Source organism: Nesoenas mayeri (genome assembly GCF_963082525.1).
Source record: "Nesoenas mayeri genome assembly, chromosome: 9".
Classification (NCBI taxonomy): domain Eukaryota; kingdom Metazoa; phylum Chordata; class Aves; order Columbiformes; family Columbidae; genus Nesoenas; species Nesoenas mayeri.
Window position 1 is genome coordinate 18,317,689 of NC_137557.1, and position 20,922 is coordinate 18,338,610.

The 20,922-nt window shown below is 53.2% G+C and overlaps 3 protein-coding genes across 6 annotated transcripts; 2 read left to right on the top strand and 1 right to left on the bottom strand.

Moving 5' to 3' along the window:
• The first annotated feature begins 837 nt into the window (after positions 1-837).
• SLC35G2 (solute carrier family 35 member G2) lies at positions 838-8,394 on the top strand. 2 transcript variants are annotated; one of them, XM_080349981.1, is made up of 3 exons: positions 838-1,459; positions 5,514-5,587; positions 6,029-8,394. In XM_080349981.1, exon 3 carries the CDS (start codon positions 6,051-6,053, stop codon positions 7,284-7,286), a length of 1,236 nt encoding a protein of 411 aa, XP_080206107.1. In that variant the 5' UTR covers positions 838-1,459; positions 5,514-5,587; positions 6,029-6,050; the 3' UTR covers positions 7,287-8,394. The 2 variants fall into 2 exon arrangements, with proteins under 2 accessions (XP_080206107.1, XP_080206108.1); XM_080349982.1 differs by having other exon boundaries at positions 838-1,062.
• A 152-nt stretch (positions 8,395-8,546) lies between these two features.
• On the bottom strand, positions 8,547-13,745 carry SCLY (selenocysteine lyase). Of its 3 annotated transcripts, XM_080349495.1 has the most exons (14): positions 13,701-13,745; positions 13,169-13,247; positions 12,987-13,099; positions 12,794-12,894; positions 12,490-12,646; positions 12,004-12,131; positions 11,729-11,893; positions 11,267-11,373; positions 10,916-10,952; positions 10,552-10,635; positions 10,285-10,387; positions 10,003-10,078; positions 9,170-9,361; positions 8,547-8,680 (listed from the first exon to the last, which is right to left on the bottom strand). In XM_080349495.1, the coding sequence occupies exons 2-13, from the start codon at positions 13,216-13,218 to the stop codon at positions 9,202-9,204; spliced, it is 1,281 nt and encodes a 426-aa protein (XP_080205621.1). In that variant the 5' UTR covers positions 13,219-13,247; positions 13,701-13,745; the 3' UTR covers positions 8,547-8,680; positions 9,170-9,201. The 3 variants fall into 3 exon arrangements, with proteins under 3 accessions (XP_080205621.1, XP_080205623.1, XP_080205622.1); XM_080349496.1 differs by lacking the exons at positions 8,547-8,680; positions 10,003-10,078 and having other exon boundaries at positions 9,176-9,361; XM_080349497.1 differs by lacking the exons at positions 12,794-12,894; positions 12,987-13,099; positions 13,701-13,745 and having other exon boundaries at positions 12,490-12,614; positions 13,169-13,361.
• A 59-nt stretch (positions 13,746-13,804) lies between these two features.
• LOC308043427 (uncharacterized protein) lies at positions 13,805-18,491 on the top strand. The gene is made up of 2 exons (XM_080349498.1): positions 13,805-13,943; positions 14,946-18,491. The coding sequence occupies exon 2, from the start codon at positions 14,979-14,981 to the stop codon at positions 15,816-15,818; it is 840 nt and encodes a 279-aa protein (XP_080205624.1). The 5' UTR covers positions 13,805-13,943; positions 14,946-14,978; the 3' UTR covers positions 15,819-18,491.
• Positions 18,492-20,922: the final 2,431 nt, after the last annotated feature.

Below are 20,922 nucleotides of genomic sequence, written 5' to 3' on the forward strand. Positions count from 1 at the left end.
CCGGCAGAGGGAGAGGCCGCCGAGCTCGGCCCGACGCCCCCGGCAGCCCCGGCGGGGACAATGAGATGGCGGCGAAGAGCGCCGCGCCCGGGGGACCCGTTGCTCCGGCAGGAGCCGCCCCGCCCCGCGCCGCCTCCTCTTCCCTCCCCTCCCCTTCTCCTCTCTCCTCGCACGGGCAGCGCCCGCTCCCGGCCCGGCCGCCGCGGAGACCGAGCGAGCGAGCGGCCCCGGCCCGCTGCCCCCGCCCCTCGCGCCTCCATCTTGGATCGGCGCCTCAGCGCCCTCCCTCCTCCGCGCCCCGCTCACCTCAGGCCGCGCCGCGCCGGGCCGGGCGGCACCCCAGGAGCCTGCGGAGCGGCTGGCGCGCGGGGTCCGGGCGGGTGCGGGCCGGGGCCGGGGCGGCGGCGCTGGCGGGGGCCGCGCTCACCGGAGCCGCAATCCTAAACCGCCATCTGGCGGCATTTCCGACCCGCCAATGGCGCAGCCGCCGCCGCGCGCCGGACCCCCAGCGCCCCCTGGCGCCCGCGCGCCGACACTGCCCGCCCGCCGCCGCCGCCGCGCGGGGAGGAAGCGGGGGGGGTGGGGGGAACGGGGGGCGCCGCAGGTCGCGGCGGCCCCGCGCGGCACGCGGGCGCCGCAAACGTCTTTCGCGCGAAAACGCCGCGCATGCGCCCCGCCGACGCTTACTGGCGCGCGGCCGCGGGGCGGAAGGCGGCCGTTAGCGCGGCCGCCGAGGGGGCGGGGCGTCGCCAGGGCGACGGGAAACCGCTGGGGGGCGGCACGCGCTGAGGCGGGCGCCTGTCGCGACAGGAGGCGGGCGGGGCGGGCGGGGCCGGGATGGGGCGGTCCCGCGCCCCGTGAGGCGGCGGTGGGCGCGGCCCGGGGCCGGTCTGGCGCTCGGTGCCTGCGCGGCCGCCCCGGGCGCCGGAGGGGCGGCCTCTCCTCAGCGGCTCGGCCGGGCCGGAGGCGCGGTGATGCGGCCCGTGGGCTAGGGAGCCGGGGGCCTCCCGGCATGGGAGCGGCGACCTGAGACAGCAGCGCCGGGCGGGTGTTTCGGCACCGGTAAGCGCTTCGGGGCAGGAGGGGACGAGTTTCGCAGCGGGGAGTCGGCGAGGGAAGAGCCTTGAGGGGAAGGGGCCCGGGCAGCAGCAGCCCCTCCCCGCCCAGAGGCCAGGCCTGCCTCGAGTACGGCCGAGGCTGCCGCTCCTGCTTAATTTCTTCTTCATCCTCACTGAACGCGCCGCCCGCCTTGGCGTTCGCTGCGCCCCGGGACCTCTGCGGGAAGTCCCTTCTGCCGGGGTGACAACGTGAGAGTTGCCATCGCGACATGCGCCATCCTCCATGTAAAACTTCCGAGCCTCGTCTCCCGTTTCCCCCGGCCGTCCCTTGAGCCCCCGCACACGCACCAGCCGGCTGCCCCGCCAAGTTCCTGCAGTTTGCTGGGAGAAGGTCAAAAGCAGTAAGCTTGAAATAAAATTTAACTTGTAATCTGCTCTAGCAAACCTAAACGTGCGTTCTCGTGTTCTGTGTCAGCCCATTGTCATGTACAATTTAAGGCCTTTCTCATACCTAGCCAAGCTAGTTTCATATACTGTAGGAGGCTCTTTAAGTGTTGATGTATTTTCGGTTTGTTCCCCCATGCCTGAAATTGCAGTCTAAAGGGGTTTGTTCAGATGAGGGGTTTTGGAATGGGAAGTTTGCATTCAAAGTGGCTCTTCTTCCAAAATTACTTAATGTGAGTATTGCTGCTGCAGAGGGAGCAGTTGCAACAGGCGTGGATACAGAAATAGTATTTTTTTCACGGAACAGGATGCATTTGAAGCCCTTACACAGCAAGAGAAGAGGTCAGTGAAAGCACAGTGTCATATATAATCCCATTGAAATCGCATGTGGCAGTTTTAGTGAGCTAGTACAAATATAGGTTGTTTTTTGCGTAGGAAAATATTATCAGGAATGTACTGACTGTGGGGTTTAAGTGTAGGGTTTATATTTTGATCCTATCAAGGGTGTACTGGCTCTTCCTTTAGGCAATGCTGTGGTTTGAAGACCGGTTTGCTTTGTGTATATGTTTATGTATAATGTGTGCAATTGTGCTTAAGTACAAGTAATTGTTATTTCATTTCCTTAAAACTTATTATTCATTAAATTTTAATAAAGACTTCAGTTTCTTTGCATATATTTTTAATAAAATTGAGTGATATCGTCAGACCATCTGGCTAAAAAGATAAAGTTACTCTGATTTTCCAGTGTGCATGTTATCAAGTAGTTTAAAAGCAGAGCAGAAATGTAGGCTGCTGCAATGATACTAACGTTTAATTGCCTGCTGTGCACTGTATGTTGCCTTTTCTTCCCCCTGGGTTCAGGTTGTGTTGCACTAGTCAGACATCACAAGCACGGGTCCCTTGGCATGTGCAGTTGCCTGAACTATCAAGGCTGGAAGAATCACCAGCAAGGTTAAGGTGGTTTCATGGAGAGGGTGCTGAAAACAGAAATTTAAGAGATTTTCCTGCACCTGATAAGAGATCAAAAGAAAAACCTGCGTTGTGGGAAGTCAGTATGCAAGTTCAGCAACTTACATGGCTTTGTAGGGATGGAGTGGGTCTTTCATATATATAATATTCAGGGGAAATTGTCTGTTGTTATCCGACAGAGATTGCTTACAGCCCTCTGATAACCTGGGTCTAACCTGGTCAGATTTTGGGGGACTTTCCCCAGAAGAGGCAAAGGCACACACCTGCAAGACCAGCCTTTCAGGGCACAGGGATAACTGGCTTCCTAAGGACTGCAGTTGCCATGCCTGCAAATCTTTCGTAATAACATTTCAGTCGGCTGACTGATTTTGATCGATCTGGCAGAAGATGAGAGTATTTTTCTGGAAGCTTATTGAAAATTCGTGGTTAGAATCACCAGTCAGACCTCAAAGCCTTAATTCCTTCAGGCACTGCAAGGAGAGCTCAACCTCCCACCTTCCCCTGGTCAAGTGGCATAAAATCACTTATTTCTACCCTGCTAATTAGCATATATGTAGTGACTGGGGAGAGAGGAGGGGCAGTGTTTGGGTTTTTTTCTGTTAAATCATTGTGTGTATTCTGTTAATGATTTGCGACGTTTATTGAATCCATTGTAATTGTTTGTTCACCCACAGAAAAACGGGGTTCACACTTTTGGCAGTCAGTGATTTCCACAAGCTAGTGATTTAAATTGGTGTCCCAGGCTGTCGTTTGAATTGGGAATGTTTGCTTTGTTATATAGTATGAGAATTTTGTGTGGCGCTTAATTTTCATCCTTGTAGTAAAACTGATTCAAAATCAAATTATATCCTTCATAGAAAATGCAAATAAATTATCTTGTTTGCAGACATGAAGCAAAATAAAAACTTCATCTGATCTCCACAAAAGGCACTAGCACAAAGAGAAACACCAGCTTTTCTGCAGGGGCTGTGCTGATTTCCATTTATTTTAAATTTGTGTCAGGGACAAACCTAATAGACTTGGGATATACGCCAATCTCAGACTCCATTGAAATTCTTGCTGGTTGAGAAAAGCAAGGTCACCAAAGAGTACAAATAAATGCACTGCATGAGAGTTGACATAACATGTCATATACTCCGTATTTAGTAGAGATGATTAAATTTTGGTTTAAGCGCTGCCGTTTGTTCTCTGTTACTTCTCATCTCCTGCCTTTCTCATTTCTCATGTGCTTGCTCTTCCAGCTGATAGAATTCCTAGCGCTGAGAACACAGGAGGCAACACGGCGGCTGTGTAGCACAGCCATTTTGAGCTATGTGTTCGTCATCTATTGTTTTCCTCCAGAGACATCTCTGAATACATTACACGGGTCCAGTGCAAAATTTGCGACTGTGTTTTTTCTCTTTTCTATACCCTCTTCAGTATTTGTGAGAAGAAAATGTAATCTAAACTCAGGAAGTGAGAAAGTTACCATCGTATGCTAATAGTAAAAAAAATAGTGATTTGGGGTTTGTTTTCAAGAACCAAGTGGCAGCATGTACTGAGCTGTTTCTTAATGAAATGTCTGAGTTTATACAAGCTACATCCACTGTCATTCTAATAATAATGCTTGTTGTGCACCTTGTGTTGTCTTTTCCTCCCACTTATTTTGTTCCTGATCCATATATTGTGCCTTAAATCATTATGATCTTAGGTTTTTTTAAGATGTGGGGACATTAAGGCAGAGTTGTGAATTTATAACACAACGAAAACGCTAGGTAAGAGAAGTTGTGCTTGTGAAAATCACTGCCTTCCTGAATTCATTCAGTGCATTCTCCTTTAAAATAATCAGAAATGAACAACTTATCTGAAGAAAAAGTACAAGGAGCAGGTGGCAGATTTCTGGTTGGGTGTTTTTAAATATTTGATGAGTAGTTTGAACTGCCCACTAGTGCAGCTGGTGCCCAGCTCTTACCCTCTTTTATTTACTCTCCTTGGCATTTCAGCTGTTTCTTCTCGAGTTTCATGCAGTATTTAAACTGTGCATTAACAGGCACTCTGGAGTGCTCCTCCAGTGTTTAGCGGCATACTGGGTATGCTTTGTTTTTCCAGCTGAGCTCGGCTGAAAATGGCTTGGGAACAGACAGGAGGAGAGCCTCCTGAACAGACAAAGGTGTTTCTTGTCCTCAGACCCTCTCACATCTACCAATCTCTGCTTCAATGAGGGGTCTCGGCACTAGGAGCACAGTCTGCCAAAGCAAGAGGAAGGTGGTGCCCAGGACCCCTCGCTTACCTGTGCCAGGCCACACTGGTGCTGCCGCCTTCCTCCAGCGCTGGGACTGGGCGCCTGCCTCTCCCCACTCCCGTTTAGTTTGGGAGTAGCAGGGGATCCAATAACCTGTGAGGAAAAGGGAAGAATATCCTGTTCTTATGTAAATTATTTTTGCCAGGAGATAGGCAGTGCTTGGCTGTCATGGGTTATGGATGGAGAAAATGCAAAGGCTGAAGCTGGCCACAATATTTTTAAAGCATTTCTGTGAAGAGCAATTGCCCCCACTTTTACACTGCCTTTTGATCTCTGCTCTCCCTGACAAACATCCGTGCTCTTCAGCCTGATTCTCCACCTGGCTGTGGTCTTGCACCTTCAGGACCCACTTGCTCTGGTGCCTTGGCCCTCCCTGCAGAGAAGGGCTGCAGGACTCTGATGGTGACTGTTCTTGTGATAAGCTGTAGGAACATTACGCTCACAAATCCACCATTTGTTCTTTGCATTAGTTCTAGCAATAGTTCCGAGAGATGGCTGAGGGAGTGGCTTTAGCAAGATGACACTGATTGCTTTCTCTCCATTGAAACATTTTTGGGTTTTTTAGTGGTGTTCTTTTCATAACACTGTACCAGGGTTGCCAGTTCCCAAAGAGCATGGCCTCACAGGCTAGTGCATCTCAAATTTTCAGCTTTGGAAAACAAGCTGGACGTTTTGTGCCTGCTTTGGGAATGACTTCCTGTGCTGAGATGATTATAACATTTCCTATTTGGTATCTGAGAGCATCTCCTGTTTCTTTCTAGACATCCGGACAAATATGTAGATGACCGAGGGGTGTTTTCCTCTTCTGGCTTGGGAGTAAACCTCTCAGTAGCAGGTAAAGTCTGCATGTGTTCATTTGCTGGGGGGAATAGAAGGCAGGGAATGTTGCATTTCTTCTGTAGTGTTGTATCATTAGCAAGCAATTAACGATAATTCATAACTACAGGGTATCTACTGTGCAAAAAGTTTAGCAAGAGAACTTCCTCATTAGAATAAGAATATACTACTATGCATTATATGTACTGTAGAGAATAAGAATATAAGTAATTTTAAAAAATTAATGGCTAACGTGAAGTTCCACAGTTGGCTTTTAAGGAGATCCAAATGCCCTGACTATCAAAGGTACAGAGCGGTACCTCACCAGAAAATGAAAGCTAAAACAAGAACAATTGATAAAATAGATACAAATAGCTTGAAAACACTAATAGCATTTACATACTAATGAATCTCTATTCGTTAAATAAAAATAACAGTGCATCTCCATTTTTTTCTTAAGACTAGGACATTTCTCGGAGGAAATGGATATGTCTTCCCAAAAATACCCAGTCAAAAAGCGAGTGAAAATTCATCCTAACACAGTAACAGTGAAATATACTTCTCATTATCCCCAGCCAGGGGAAGAGGGATATGAAGATGTTAATGAAGATACTGGAGTATTTATGGAGGATAATCCTAAGAAAAGACTACTGAATGATGGGAAAAAGAGAGAAAGGACCTTTTTTGGTACAATAGACACCCAGCTTCAGCCAGCACAACTGCCAAAACCCGATGAGATCAGGAAATTCCATCATGTTCCTAAAGGAAATGTACTGCAGTCGAGGAAAACGTGGATAGTCCTTTTCGGATCTGCCGTGGCTCATGGATGTGTGGCTCTAATTACAAGATTAGTTTCGGATCGTTCTAAAGTGCCATCCCTGGAGTTAATTTTCATCCGTTCAGTCTTACAAGTGCTGTCCATTACTGCCGTGTGTTATCACCATGAGCCTCCCTTTGGCCCCAAAGGCTACAGACTCCGGCTGTTCTTCTATGGGGTCTGCAATGTCATCTCTATCACTTGTGCTTATACCTCCTTCTCTATAGTGCCCCCCAGCAATGGAACTATTATGTGGAGGGCCACCACTACAGTGTTCAGTGCCATTTTGGCTTTTTTACTCATAGATGAAGGAATGGCTTACATAGACATAATTACTGTAGTTGGCAGCGTGTTTGGTGTTTGTCTCGTCATGATCCCCAACATTGTTAAGGAGGAAAACTCTTTGCTGAGCACCTGGAAGGAAGCCTTTGGCTACACCATGACTGTTATGGCAGGTTTGACCACTGCTCTCTCCATGATAGTCTATAGGTCGATCAAGGATAACATCAGCATGTGGACGGCACTGTTCACCTTCAGTTGGACAGGAACGGTGTGGGGAGCATCCACCATGTTCCTACTTCAAGAGCCAATTGTCCCACTGGATGGAGAAACCTGGAGCTATCTCCTTGCCATCTGCCTGTGCTCCACAGCTGCCTTCCTGGGGGTCTATTATGGCCTGAGCAAGTTCCACCCCGCTTTGGTCAGCACCATACAGCACCTGGAGATAGTCATCGCTATGATTCTGCAGCTTCTCGTGTTGCGGATCTTCCCCAGCGCTTACGATCTTGTCGGGGGAGCAGTTATTTTAGTTAGTGTTTTTTTCCTTGCATGTTATAAACTGTCCTGGAATAATTTAGGAAGACAAGATTATCAGGAGATTGTGGATTCCTCCATTAAATGATTCTAGGTGTCTATGATTCTAAATGAATTGCGGTTTTGCTGTCCAGTTCTGGCTCTGTAGCCATGTGAAAGTAACATATTTCAGCCCTGTGGTGTTCTAGCATAGTGGCCAGGTCCTCTCTCTACTCTTTAAATTCAGAGCTGATGTAGCAATGTTGGTTATTTCCAGACTTCCATGACAGGTGAATTTGTTCTAGCGTGTACAACCACTGACATTTTGTCATATGAGAAAAGGCTATGTGTCCCAAGCACATTGAGTGCATGAGCAGAAGCACAGGCTGGCCCATGAAAGTACAGGCCAAGTCATAAGCATCTTCACCTTCCCCAAGAGGGATTCACTAGTGACTCATTCCTGTGCGCTGAGCACAGTAAAACCATTAAAATGGTCAACCAAAGTGTTCATATCCTCTGTAACACTTCTTGTGCTTTGGCTGCAGTATTCCAAATGAAGTAATGCTAATCTGTTTGTGGCTAAAACTTGCATTTCCTGGGTGTATAAAGAATAAGTCAGTAAAGCTTTTTGTGCTTTGTGGTTACATTTCTGTCTGAATTGATGCAGGAAACCCAGACCTCCCGTTGGGGAACAAAAACTGGATCTCCAGTTGTGCCACAGCTGTGAAATAAAGGTCCCCCAAAACTATTCTATAAGGTCCATGATAGATAAAAAGATCTACCCCTGCAGCAGACCAATATTCTTTCTATGGAACCACTTTTTCTAAAAGACATTTGGAACATTATACACAGGAAAAAAAAAAAAAAAAAGGAAAAATATAAGACTGCATTTGAGATTGAGGTGTGAGCAGCAGCGGTAACACTGAATATGAACAGCCCCATAGGCATCCAGGGACATTGAGCCAGCGTGCTTGGCTCCTAACACTTTTTAGATTTACAAAACACCCAGGGTTTTATGGTTCCAAATAGTATTCCTGGCCATGTTAATATATGGCTAGTAAAGAGAAACACCAGCATCTAAGAATCTGTGTCTGTGGGCTCTGTGACAACCAGGACCAGCAGGCACCTCCCCGCTCTAGCAGACTGTGCCTCTGTTCTAGGACACAAGCACATTCTAAGAGAAAATACGTCACTCAGATGAACTCAACCAGTCCAGCTTCCCCCATGGAAAAGACATTTTACTCAAGAAAAAGCCACAGCAGCAGCAATTGCTTTTATTCCTATGAATACTCAGGGAGACCAGGTTCCCTGACATCAGTCAGCCCCACCAGCAATGCTTTGAATCCATGTGACACTTGTGTCCTCCTGTGTCAGTGATGAGAGTGACCACTGGGCCCACGCAGGGTAGACAACGTTTCCTCGGGTGCTGACATAGTTCAGGCTGCCCGGACAACTTGTTTTCTTCAGGAGCACAAGGAGCTGGTGGGAGGAGCTCTCTGCCCGCTGTGGGAAGGACAGAAGGAAGGGGAGCAGGTAACGCAACACAATGCTGGGAAAGCCGTGCCCAAGAACCTTCCCAGCCAAAAAGCCCTTTGGCAGCTCAAGGCCCTGGCAGGGGCAGAGCAGTTCCCAGCCCAGCATCTTGCTGCAATTCTATCAGCTCGTCTCCCTCTCAGGCAGATGGTCTTTCCTCCTCTAAGGGATAAGACAGTAGGAAACCTTCCTTTGTGGAAAGCAGCCAGGGAAAAAGGCTCCATCTCCTATGGCTTCCATGCCTGTTAGCTCTGGAGGGAGTTGAGCTTTGAGATTCTGTCATGCCAACATGCACGCAGCAAGCTGGGTATGCACTGGCAAGCAAGGAGCACCCGACAGCAAGGCTGCCCAAGTGCCTCCACCATGCAGTGGGGACAACAAAGCCCTGAGCAAGCCCCAGGCTGACACAGGCAGCCAGCACCCAGGGGCTAAGCAGGGTCACAACCCCATCCTGAAAACCTGGGTGATGGCAGGGGAGCAATTCCTGGGGTCTACAGGGCTTGGTCCTGGTCCAGCTGCGCCACGGCCTGCACAAGGTCCTGCACGACTAGGTCCACGTCTGCCCGCGTGGTGTCTCGCCCCACGCTCAGCCGCAATGCGTTCTGCGCCACATCGTAGGGGATCCTGCAGCTGAGCAGAATCGAGGAGGGCCTGAAACACAAGCACAGGGATGAGCAGATTTAACTCAAAGGCCAAGAAGCACGTGCATCACCAGAAAGCTTTGCCACGCCGTTGAGAGGGAGCACATCTGCAGATGCTCTCCAGGCAAACCTGTCTCCTGCACAGCGCCCTGCTTGCTTTCCAAAGCCACCTGCACCCACTGGCCCTTCCCCCAAGGAAGAGCCTCTTCTATGTCCCTGTGGGTTGGCGGCTCTGCCATATCTACAGGGCGTTGTTCTAGACCAGCCCAAAAGCACCAGCTGTCTTCACACACCCCTAAAGGAGCCTGCTAGAGATCCAAATTGAGCTTGAACAGGTGAGCGAGGCACACACAGACATAAGGCAGACTGCCTTCTGGCAGTACCAGTCGTTGAAGAGCACTCCCAAGCTCAGCTGGATCACCAGAGCCAGGAGGGACAAAGTCCTTCCCAGCAGCACCCAAGTGTTCAGCTGTGTTTCCTGCAATAATGTTCTTTGCAGCCCTTCAGCCTCCCTGAAAAGCTCTGCAGCCTCTTTCCTCCGGATGACACTGCCCACAGCCACCCACAGCCCCTTTCCCTGTCTTGTTTCCCTCCATCCCGCCCACTCTCCTCTGGGAAGATGCCCTGGGCCTGGCAAATCCAGCTGCTTACCGATCCCCTTTCTCAGAGTGGCAGGCAGCCCCAACGCTGGCGAGAAGCATCTTGCAGCGAGACAGTACCTTTCTCCCTGCAGCACACACAGGCACAGGTCTCCCAGTGCCCAAACTCTCTCCAAGGGCCACTGCTTGCCCCATCTCCCTGCCCGCACCACGGCCCAGCACCCACCGGTCTCTAGCTGCACGGTGCAGTGTGGGGCAGGTGCTCACCTCCATGGGCATGGCCATTGCACAGCGGTGGACTAAGGGCATGACAGAGATGTATGAGCAAAGCTACCTTGAAGGCCTGGACCAAGGATGGAGAAGTTAGAGGTGTTGCAGAGTCGCTTGGAGCCCGTAAAGTGGCTGTTGAAGTGGATCCTCTGCTTCCCAAAGGAAGCCTGGAAAAAACACCAGACTGTGAACACTCTGGGATCACAAGCAGCTCTGTCCTGGTGAGGAGGTGGCAGGGCCAGAGGGACATGTCCACCCAGGCTCCAGGCCATGCACTCTGCAAGATGAGACCCCGGAAAGGGAGAGACAAACAGGAACCAGCGCTGCTCACCTCCAGCCTGGCCTCCAGGTAATCCCGAACATCCCGCATGTGAGCTTCATAGGCCTCCCAGTTCCTGCTCACTAACTCTGCAGCCTGAGGACAGAAAATGCCAATAGGCTCTGTCAGCAACCTCCCAACAGCCTCTCAGTGCCTTGTGCCACGTGAGCTGCATGGCTGCCAGGGCTGCTGAGCCTGCAGCAGCACTCAGAAGCACCTCCTTTGACTGGCACCAGTAACCTCCCTCTCTTTTCCCCATAGTTCACCCACCCTCCTGTACTCCAAGTTTGTCACTTCTAATGACTGGGGAGCGCAGGTGGCCATCCCTGTGCTGGCTCTGCTAGACGGCACCCTAGGGTGACCATCACCTGCTCACCTGGCCGAGGCCGGCAATCATCGGGGTGTTCTCGGTGCTAGAAGGGAAGAGGGAGCAGCAAATTATTTCTCCAGACCAGAAACCCAATGTTGAGGCACAGATACTCCCCATGTGGGACCCCTCACTGGTGACAAGGGGTCCTGGATTCTCTCTGAGGCAGCTGGGAAGGCACAATGCCACCCTGCCTTTCCTCCCACAGCAAACAGGCTCCTAGATCCATCTCCCCTGGCCGGGCTGCCTACCCCAGGGCAGCCAGATGACAGAAATGCCAGCTCAGCTTGCACTAAGCCAAGTGCACTTTGGCCACCAGCCCAAGGCCCAGCTCTCCAGGCCACCACCCAGCCCCCTTACCCTGGTCGGAAACTCCTCTCCTGTCCCCCTCCGAAAAGCATGGGGTGCAGCGGGGTGGTGGTGCCAGGGCCACGCACATACAGTGCGCCGATCCGTGGGCCGTAGAACTGTGGAGAGAAACAGCTGCAGTGACCCTGGGGACACTGCCAGGTGTCCCTTTCCTGTAGTCCTGCCCAAATCCGAGTGGCCTCCGGTGCTGAGCCTTGCCCGTCACATAGGCACAGGCACAATCAGCTCTCCCCCACCCTCGGCCTCCTCTTGCTCCCCCTCTCAGACAGGTCCCCCTGACTCGCAGGAGTCTTGTCACCCAACTTAAGACTGTCTTCAGAGCACCATCCAGCAGGAAAACTTTGGCCACTGATGAGGTATCAAGCTGTGGAAGGCACCCAAAGTCTCCCTCACACCCCAAAAGAGATGTCTTAGAGGGGGAACAGCAGCTGGGCCATGTGAACAGCGTCATACCTTATGTCCCACAATGGTGAGGTAGTCCACCCCCAGCTCCTGCACGTCCACGCGCCCCTTGCCAATCATCTGTGCCGCGTCCGTGTGCACCAGGATCCGGGGCAGCCCCTCGGCCGCTCTCCGCTGATTAAGGGCACGGATGCGCTGGCTCAGCTCTGCAACAGGCTGGCGGGAGGGAAGAGGTTCTGCATCCCAGGGACCGTCTGCTCCCCCTTATCAAGCACCTTTTTGCGAGGATGTCCCCACCCTGTCCCACTTGCTGCCCTCAGACTCACCATGATGACCCCAGTCTCGTTATTGGCCAGCATGATGGAAACCAGGCAGGTGGTTGGGCGGATGGCAGCAAGGACATCATCCACTTCAGCCCGCCCACTTCGTGGGGACACAGGCACGAAGGTTGCTTCTGCAAGTCAAGGAACAAGCCCTGATGTTTCCTGGAAAGCCCAACAGCGCCAAGGGCTGCCCATGACACACTGAGCAGAGGCAGGGGAGAAGTGCGGGCAGCTGGCATGCAGGCAGAAAGCATGGTGGCTCGTGGGGCACAAGCATTGGAAGCCAATGGGGTAACACACCCAGCTTGAGGGAATGGGACACCATACAGGTGAGTCAGTGCCCTTTGGAGGGGAAAGTGGAATATCACAGAGCAAGCAGGTCCCCGTCCTCCACTGCAAAAACGCCATCGGAGAAAAGTCCCCACTTGCAAACCCTGGTCTGTGGCCAGACTTGCCCAGCCTGTCCCATGCAGGCCCTCTGCCGCTCACCCGCCAGGTGCTCCTTCACCAGCTGCTCCAGCGGCAGCCGGATGGAGTCGTGCTCCACGTTCGACGTCACGATGTGCGGTGTCCCCCAGCTATCCCCCGGGCCAGCCTGGCTCTCGTGGAAGTGCCTGCAGGCAGCATGGATCACCATGTTGTTGGCCTGGGGAAGGGAAGCCAGAGGGGAAAAATGGAGGGCCAGAGAGAGAGCAGTGCCCTTCAACCCCACCCTCCTCAACGCCACATGTCTGAGAGGAGATGGCGGGCAGGGGCACCTGGGAAGGGGCTCAGAGATCACAGCTACTCGCACCTCCGTACCCCCCGAGGTAAAGACGATGTCCTCTGGCCGGCCTTCCACCAGCCTCGCCAGGCTCTCCCGGGCGCTGCTGATCAGCTCCTTCGCCTTCCTGCCTGTGGGATGGGACCCAGCAGTTCCGCCATGGGCTCCAGGGGCGCAGGGCTCAGCCCAGCCTCCCTGCCACAGCAGCTCCCCCGGTCCATACCTGCGGGGTGCGAGCTGCTGGGGTTGCCCCAGGCCTGGCTCATGGCGTCCCGCACGGCCTGGGCCGCCTCAGGGGCCAGGGGGGTGGTGGCGTTGTGGTCCAGGTAAACCCTCCTGCGGGGAGGCGGCGGGTCAGAGGGTGCCGGGGCCGGGAGGGGGACACAGGGCAGGGCGGGGCCTCACCCCTCGGCCGCATCGCAGCGCGCCTCCGCCGGCTCCGCACCGGTTCCCATCGCCGCCGTCACCGTCCTCGTCTGCCGCCCTGGCACCGCGGGAACACACCTGTGGGCGCCCGCGGGGGCACTAGGCCGCTGCCCTGCTCGCCCCACCGCGGTGGCGCCACCAATCAGCGCCCTCCTTCCTTCCCTCCATCATGGCACCCACCAATCAGCTCCCTCCTTCCTCCCTTCCCCACCGCCATGACCCCTGGCCCGCCCTCCAATCCGTTCTGCCCCGGCTGGGCAGTGGCCAATCAGTTCCCACTCATCCTCGCGGCCCACACTGCGCCCGCCCATTGGCCGGGGGACCCCGAGCCCGCGGCGCGACCAATCGGCTGCCGGCGGGACCCCTCCTCCTCCTCCTCCTCCTCCTCCTCCTCCTCCTCCTCCTCCTCCTCCTCCTCCTCCTCCTCCTCCTCCTCCTCCTCCTCCTCCTCCTCCTCCTCCTCCTCCTCCTCCTCCCGCCGACAGGGGCCGCGGCCCAGCCGCGCGCTCACTCTCTCGCGCCGCTCACTCCTGCTGCCCGCGCGGCCAATCCTCGCCCGGTGCCACCGCGCCGGGCGGAAGGGGCAAGCGCGAGGGGGCGCGTACTTCCGGCGCGCACCGGGGGTGGCCCTTCCGGGCAAGGGCGGGCGGGAGCTGCCGCGGCGCTGCCCCTCTTCAAGATGGCGGCGGCAACCTCGGCCTGTTCCCCCCGCTCCTTCCTGCGCAGGCTCCGCAGACGCCCCTCCAAGATGGCGGTGAGCCCCGGGGAGGGGAGGGGCTGGGCTGGGCCGGGGGCAGGGCGCGCCAGGCTCCGCCGACCCCCGCCCGGGGCCCGCGGCCCGTAGGAGGCCTCAGGCGCGGCGGGCGGGCGGCGCCCGGGGCTTTCCCGGCCTCGCGCCGTGACTCAGCGCCGCGGGGGCCCCGGGCCGCGGGGGGGGGGGGGGCGGCCCCGGCCCCGCTCCCCCGGTGGCGGTTCTGCAGCCCCCGGCGCGCCCCGGCCCCCGGCAGCCAACGGCCGAGGGGCCCGAGGCGGCTGGAGGCCCGCGGGGCTGCCCGAGGCGGGCCCGGAGTCCTCGGTGGCCTCGGCCGCGTGGTTCCCCAGGCCGCCTCCCCCCGTGCCGGGGCGGCGGAGGGGCCGCGCAGCGGCTGAGGAGCTGCGGTGCCGCCCGCCCCGGGCCCCCGGGCCCCGGGAGAGGCGCCAGTCGCGCTGCGGGGCTGCCGGGCCTGGGCAGGGCCGCGGCGGCTGCCGGGAGCGAAGCCTCGGCCGAGGCCTGGGCGCTGCGGGCGGTGCCCCGGGGGGCAGGGGCTCCGGGAGGGCGAGCGTGTGTTCTGGGACGGGGAAGGGCCGGCGGAGCCGCGGGGGAGGCTCGCTCGCCGGTTTCGGGGCCGTGCACCTGTCGCGCAGGGCCGCCGGTGCTGGGCCGTGCCCTCTGCCAGCGCTGACATCCGGTGCCCCGGGCGGTCTCGATTTGCTGTAATTTACAATATGAAGCCCAAAACCTAATTAAAAAATAATTGACATAAACACACCGTATTAGGCTTTACAACCACACGGAGGAGCGAGATAGGCTGGATGTGCCGATGTTCAGTGGGCTAGGCTCACACGGCAGCCGCCCAACAGCAACGGAGCACACCCTAAAATCCCACATTTTATTGGTCTGAGCATGTTTTCTCATTTGTTTATTCTCACTGTAGAAAAAAAAAATCAAACTTTATTTGACATACTCCTTTTTTTTTTCCCCCATCTCATCTTTCAGATTATGTTATAATTGCAATATAAACGAGCAGTGATGGAATCACTGGACACCGAGGTGAGAGCACGGAAGACTCTGAGGACTGTTGAATATGTGGAGTCTTCAGGTTTCGCCCAGGGAGTCCTGCCCACCAGGAAGGATGTGATCCAGAACATGCTGTATTTACTGCAGCCCAAAAGAGCTGGCCAGGCCCAGCGCTCCAAAGAGGACGCGGCCCAGTTGCTCGCTGAGCACCTGCAAGAGCACTGGTTGGTTTGCAACTTGCACACCATCGCGTCACAAAGTATAAAGAAACTTATCCTCAAAATGTACGAGGAGTTTACCAGATTGTATCAGACCAGAAAGCAGAGACAGAACAAGGGTTTTACCGATCGAGCGGACAGATTCAACGAGAGTTCAGAGAAGCTCTTTGACATATTTTGTACAGACGCGCAGATGAGAAACAAACTGGAGGAGTGCAGTGGGATAAAAATGACTAGCATTGAGTGGAAATTTTATGAAGATCAAAGAAGCGAAAGAAAAATGTACTATGAAGATTTCACAGACAAGCAAGAATTGAAGATGATGGAAAGAAGGCAAAAGATACAATGTCTGGAGCAATTCAGAAAGCTCGCCAAAGAGGAGAAGGAAGGAAGCAAAGCGAAATTTAAAAGTGAAGAGCAATCCGACGAAGGCACGAGCGTAGATGAATCCTACCCTGCGGAAGAGGAGAACGGCGGCCCCCCGGCCTTTTCGCTGCGGGACAGGAGGAAGCGCCGGTGCACGGCGACTGCTGCGAGCGGCGCCATGCCCCTGGAGTGCCAGCATATACGCATGAGCATCAGGAGGGTTAGGCCTGGGTTCTACGAGACTGTGGAGAAGGTCAAAAACTGCTAGTGCGTGCCGGGGTCGGCAGGCAGAGCTGCTGGAGTACGAGGTGGCAAGGCACACGTTAGGCAAGTTTGAAATCCCACCGTCAATTGGAAGTGATTGTTGTAGATCCCCAAGCCAGAGCTCAGGAACATCCCACCTCCAGGGAAGAGCACTGGGACAACAACAACAGCGGCAAAGACTAAAACACGTGAATTTGGAAGGATAAGTAGCCAGCAGCTAACAATTGGAAGGCTCAAACACAGCAGATAATCTAAGGTTGTGTAGCACATAAGCCTCTTTTTCCAAGGGCCTGTCTACATCAGTGGGTTTTTGGAAGTCTCTCGCCATTTCTGAGCCAGTGGTGGCCTAACAGTATGCAACAGGACTTGGATTTACTGCAGGGAAATAACTTGGACTTGTCATCAGTAGAAAATTTGCGTGCCGAAAAGCCCAAATTCCTGCTGGTCTCTGTGGGAGTGAAAGGTGCTTGGCCCTTTTCTGCAGAATTTGGTGTTTCTGCGAGGAAAGAAGCTGATGGTCAGCTTGTGTGACCCAGTCTGGGAGAGGCACCCCACCGTTTTGTGAAGGGATTGCTCTTGCTCGAGGAGGGGGAGAGACGTTCGAGTGCTTTGGCTGTAAAAGCATTGGTGATTCTGAATGTTCTATTCTAGATTCTATTTTAATGATGTTTCCTTGATTGGGATAAACCTTCCCATAATTGAATGAGTTTTAATGTGAAGTCCCTAATCTAGGATCTGAGGTGTGAATCCTAAATGAAGTTTTATCGTCCAAGGGTGTAACATAGGGGGAAGGATGCAAATTACATTATTTAGTTTTAAGATGGGAAGAATTTTATAAACCGTTATCCTGCCTTCTTAGGATTTAGGGAAGAAAAAGCCTTCCCAGGTGTGGTAGTGGTGGTATTTACAGCAAAAAACACCTGAGTCTGGGCTTTTCCACCCCCAAGTTCCGTGCAGACCAACAGGGTGAAAACAGTAGTTTTCCACCCAGAGTTGAACAAAGTGTAACCTTCTTGCCCACGTACATGCCAAGCAGCGATGTAAGTCTGTAAGTTCGGATGACCGCGGTACGAGGGTATCTGCTGTTTTTAGTTAGAGTTTCTTTACTGGTTTTTAGAGATGAGAGACTTGAACTTCTAGTGAAACCTAGTGCTGGAGATCCCTCTGGTGAGATTCCCAAACCTTGCCAGACTACACTGAAAATTAAAAACCCCAAGTCTCTATTTGTCCAGAGAAGTTCTCCAGTAGAAAAAGCGCAAACTTGCTTGGTTTTCAAATTTACCTTTCAGTGTGAACATTGGTTTCCCCACTCCAGTATCTCAGCTTTTCCCCATTTCTTTTCTCCCTGCCCTGCACATCATTTTACTGACATTAACTCAAGCTGTTTCATTCTTTGGCTTTTGCTCCCTTTAACAATAAATGCATGTACAAATAACTTTGACAGTTCCTTTACTTTTAATGAATCAGTTCTCGGACTGCTTTGAAGTCCTATGCCAAAGGAGGAATGAAACGCAAATTTGCTGCTGGTCCGATGGGGACGCAGCAGAACTGGTGAGCGCCAGAGGTGGCAGCAGCTCCGGCCTCGCTGCTTAGGAGGCTCCGGTGTCCCTCCACCCCATCCCTCCGCCTGCAGACAGATCCGTCCAGCTTCGAGCGATGCTTCGGCTTCCCAGCGACCTTGCTCATTAGTATAATAATTGCTGGGATCTTTATTCCGTTTCTCAGAGAAGTTCTTCATGGTAAGTTGCTCCGAAATATTTAGTGAACTCAATGTATTTTGCATCACTCGTAGTGTTGTTACAGGTTGAATTGCACGCACCCACCTTCCACAACACCCTCCAGCCTCCACTGCTTGAGAGTTTGCGGCCCTCTCTCTCTCTCTGCTTCACTGACTTCCCCATGCAAATTATGTCACGTTGAAACTATTTGCCTTCCAGCCCTGAGGTGCTGGACTTGAGCCTCTCACGGGGCTTTTACACCAGCAGCTCTGTTTCAGCAGGGAATATAGCCAAGCTCGGACCTCGCCGAAGTAGAATTTTTTTAATAACTGCTGTAAAACCCCCTTTATATTACAAATATAGCTGATAGGATAAATGCTGGTGTGTAAAGCAAACCCACCAGGGTTGACTCGAATATGGAACCCAGCGTTGTAATGCTTTATGACTTTCAGGGAATTTAGGGTTGTCGAATCTGACTTCCTGTACGCCACAGGGAATTACATTTCATTCAGAAGCCCCACACTCAGCTGTCTAGTTTCAGTTTAACTGACGTGTCTTACAGAAAGTCGAGCTGAAGACACGGGAAGTCTGCTGTCTTCCTCAGTTACGCACTTAGTGGTTTGTCATCTTTGTGGTTTAAAAAAAAAAAAAAGGCAAAAAAATAATCTTCTAGGCTGTGATTCTTTTCATGACAACTTGTACAGGCTGAGCAGTGTTTATTGCATTTAAATCATACTTGTTTTTTTGACTGGGTTTGACTGTGGATAGAGCCAAGGCCTGGCTCTGTTTCTGCTGCAACAGGGGGAAAATTTCTAAACAATGTATTCTGATTACTCTTCTTTGGGACCATGGTGCCTTTTTAATCAGGATAGTAAATCTTGTCCCAGGATTCTGTACTTTTGTACGTTAACAGTTGACTTTCCTTTTGTGGTGTGTCCCAAATAAATTAATATAACATACCTCTGGGCTTTTGTTTCTTCTTTCTAAAGGGGGAGGAAAGAGGAAACTGAAGCTAAAAGACATGGTTTCTACTCCAGCTCTCCCTCCTGGGCTCATGCAGGTGGAGCTGCTCTCGCCCAGCTGCGTGGGTCAGTGGTAGAGAAGCTTCTAGAAATCAGAGTCTGGGATCGGGGTCCCACGTGGAGCCCTGTTTTTCCCAAAAATGCTGGAGCCTGGAGCAGCCAAAGGTAAGGGAGGAGGGATGAAGGCTCCACGTGTGGTGACAGCATTTCACTTGGGCTCTCGGGGTGCTGCAGGTGTGGGGACATGGGTGTCAGAGACACGGGGGGGCACTCCGCCTTCCTAGGGTGACGCCATGGGTGGGTTCCCCACTTCTGCCCATTCCCTCCTGCCTGTGATTCGGGGACATGTTCAAGACAAGGAGGTGGACAGTGATGTCCCAGAGGCATACAGGGTGAGGGTTCACACCTCAGGACCTTGGCATGGAAGGGAAATGAAGAAATGCTGGAAAGGGCTTAGTTGCTTCAACAGCTGTTGGTGGGACAGAATCGAGGTGCATCCCTGGGGCTACAGGTGCTTGTGGTGGAGGCTGAGCTGCTGATTTAACTGTTTGTGGAGAAACATCTTCAGCCTTTGTGGTCAGACCTGAGCTCAAATTGGGCTCACTGACTTCAAACCTTTAGCTCTGATTTCTGCAAGGGGAGCAATGGAAAGGAGAGGGCAGCCCAAAACCTGAGCGTCGCCAGGCTCCTCTGCACCCAGCCTTGGGCCCTGGCAGCCGGGCAGGGCTCTTGCCAGCCCCAGGGAGGGTTTTACACCCCTCTGCAAGCAGAAGCCGACTTTTCACACCCCCAACAAGTGCTTTGCAGCTGCCGAGGTCTGTTGGAAGCAAGGTCACGCAGAAACACTCGCCTGATTTCCCAGGACGTACGTGCCTCTCCACATGGCACCTGGCAACTGCTGCTCGGCCCTCTGTGTAGCGCCTCAGAAAGGGGAAGAAACAAGAAAAAACAAACAATCCAAAATGCAAATTATTGCTCTGCTGGGTGGGCTGGATGTGGAAAACAATCTGTAATTCAGAGCACAGAAAGACTCACAAAGTCGGAATTCAAAACAAGCCCGAGCCCAACGCTGTGGGCACACGTGGCTGCGTTGGGCAGCAGCTGCTGGCAAAGGAGCCCCCATGATGGTGGGGGGGTCGGCATGGGGAACCGGCTGCCCCTGCAGTGAGTGCCGGAGCCATGTCCCAGAGGTACTGGACAGCTTAAAACAGGGTGACGGTGACAAACTGTGGTTCTGCAGGTGGGACACTGGGGAAAGCGTTTTTTCCGTGGAAGGGTGGAGCACACCTGTGAAACCGTGTTGTGAGTGTGCCTGCGCTCAGCTCCTGTGGCTGGGCTGCGGGGGATCTTCAGGAGGGGAGATGAACCTCCTGTTTTGCCCATGATTTGTTCCCTGGGTGTCTACATTGGTCAGGTGGCGGTGGATCCGTCCCCACCACGGCAACGCTGGACACCAAAATCCTGGCACGGCACCTGCCTGACCCTCATCCCATGGTTTCTGGTGCCTTCACGGGAAAAATCACTCCAGATCCTGAAAGGAGCTTCAGGGCAAGCATTTCCCTGGGCAAACACATTAGTTTGTTAACCAGAAATGTATGAGGGTATTTCCTGCTCTCGCAGAGGGTGTTGTCTTGTTTTTCTTCTCAAGTTTCTGGACGTCAGCCGCTGCTTCTTGGCACAGCTTTGGAGCCAGTAGATACTGCTCTAGTCTCCCAGGATTTACTGGTAACGGTCCCTACCTGTGTCACTGTGTTCCATACAATGGAGCATCGCCTCTCATACCCCTTCTCCATCCCGCTTGGGTTGAGTTTTGCTGCATGTCGGGCATCAGGGGATGTTTGTGCATGGCCATGGCACCCAGGCTGAGCTTTCTGGGCAGCAGGGACATGTCTCCAGAAGGAGAGAGGCTGGAAATTAATCCTGGGGGAATCCCAAATGTTTGAGAAGGGAAATGGGAGCTTTGTAGCTTTCTCTTTCCTGGATGCCTGATATAGAGCAGCCAGTCCTCCAGACTTTTATATGCCAGATTCTACCAAGGAGCCAGTTTGCCCCAGATCCAAGATTTTTACAGCTGCGTATTTCCAGTGAAATCACTTTATTGCCCAATTTCCCAGAGCAGGCAACGATAGAGCTGCAGCAGCGCCTGCTCGGATGATCCCCAGGCTGGCTGGTGGGGCTGTCGTCACGCTGGTGGGCCGGAGGGCAGCAGCACAGTGCTTCAGACGAGCTTTTTGCTTGTTCAGCATCTGTAATTGTACCCAAACACATGGTTTCTAGAGTTTCTTTGGTATCAGTGCTTTCCTGCCAGCCCGCAGAAGGTGGTTTGCAGGTACCCAGGGCAAATATTCCCGTTTTCCCCCGCTGTCAA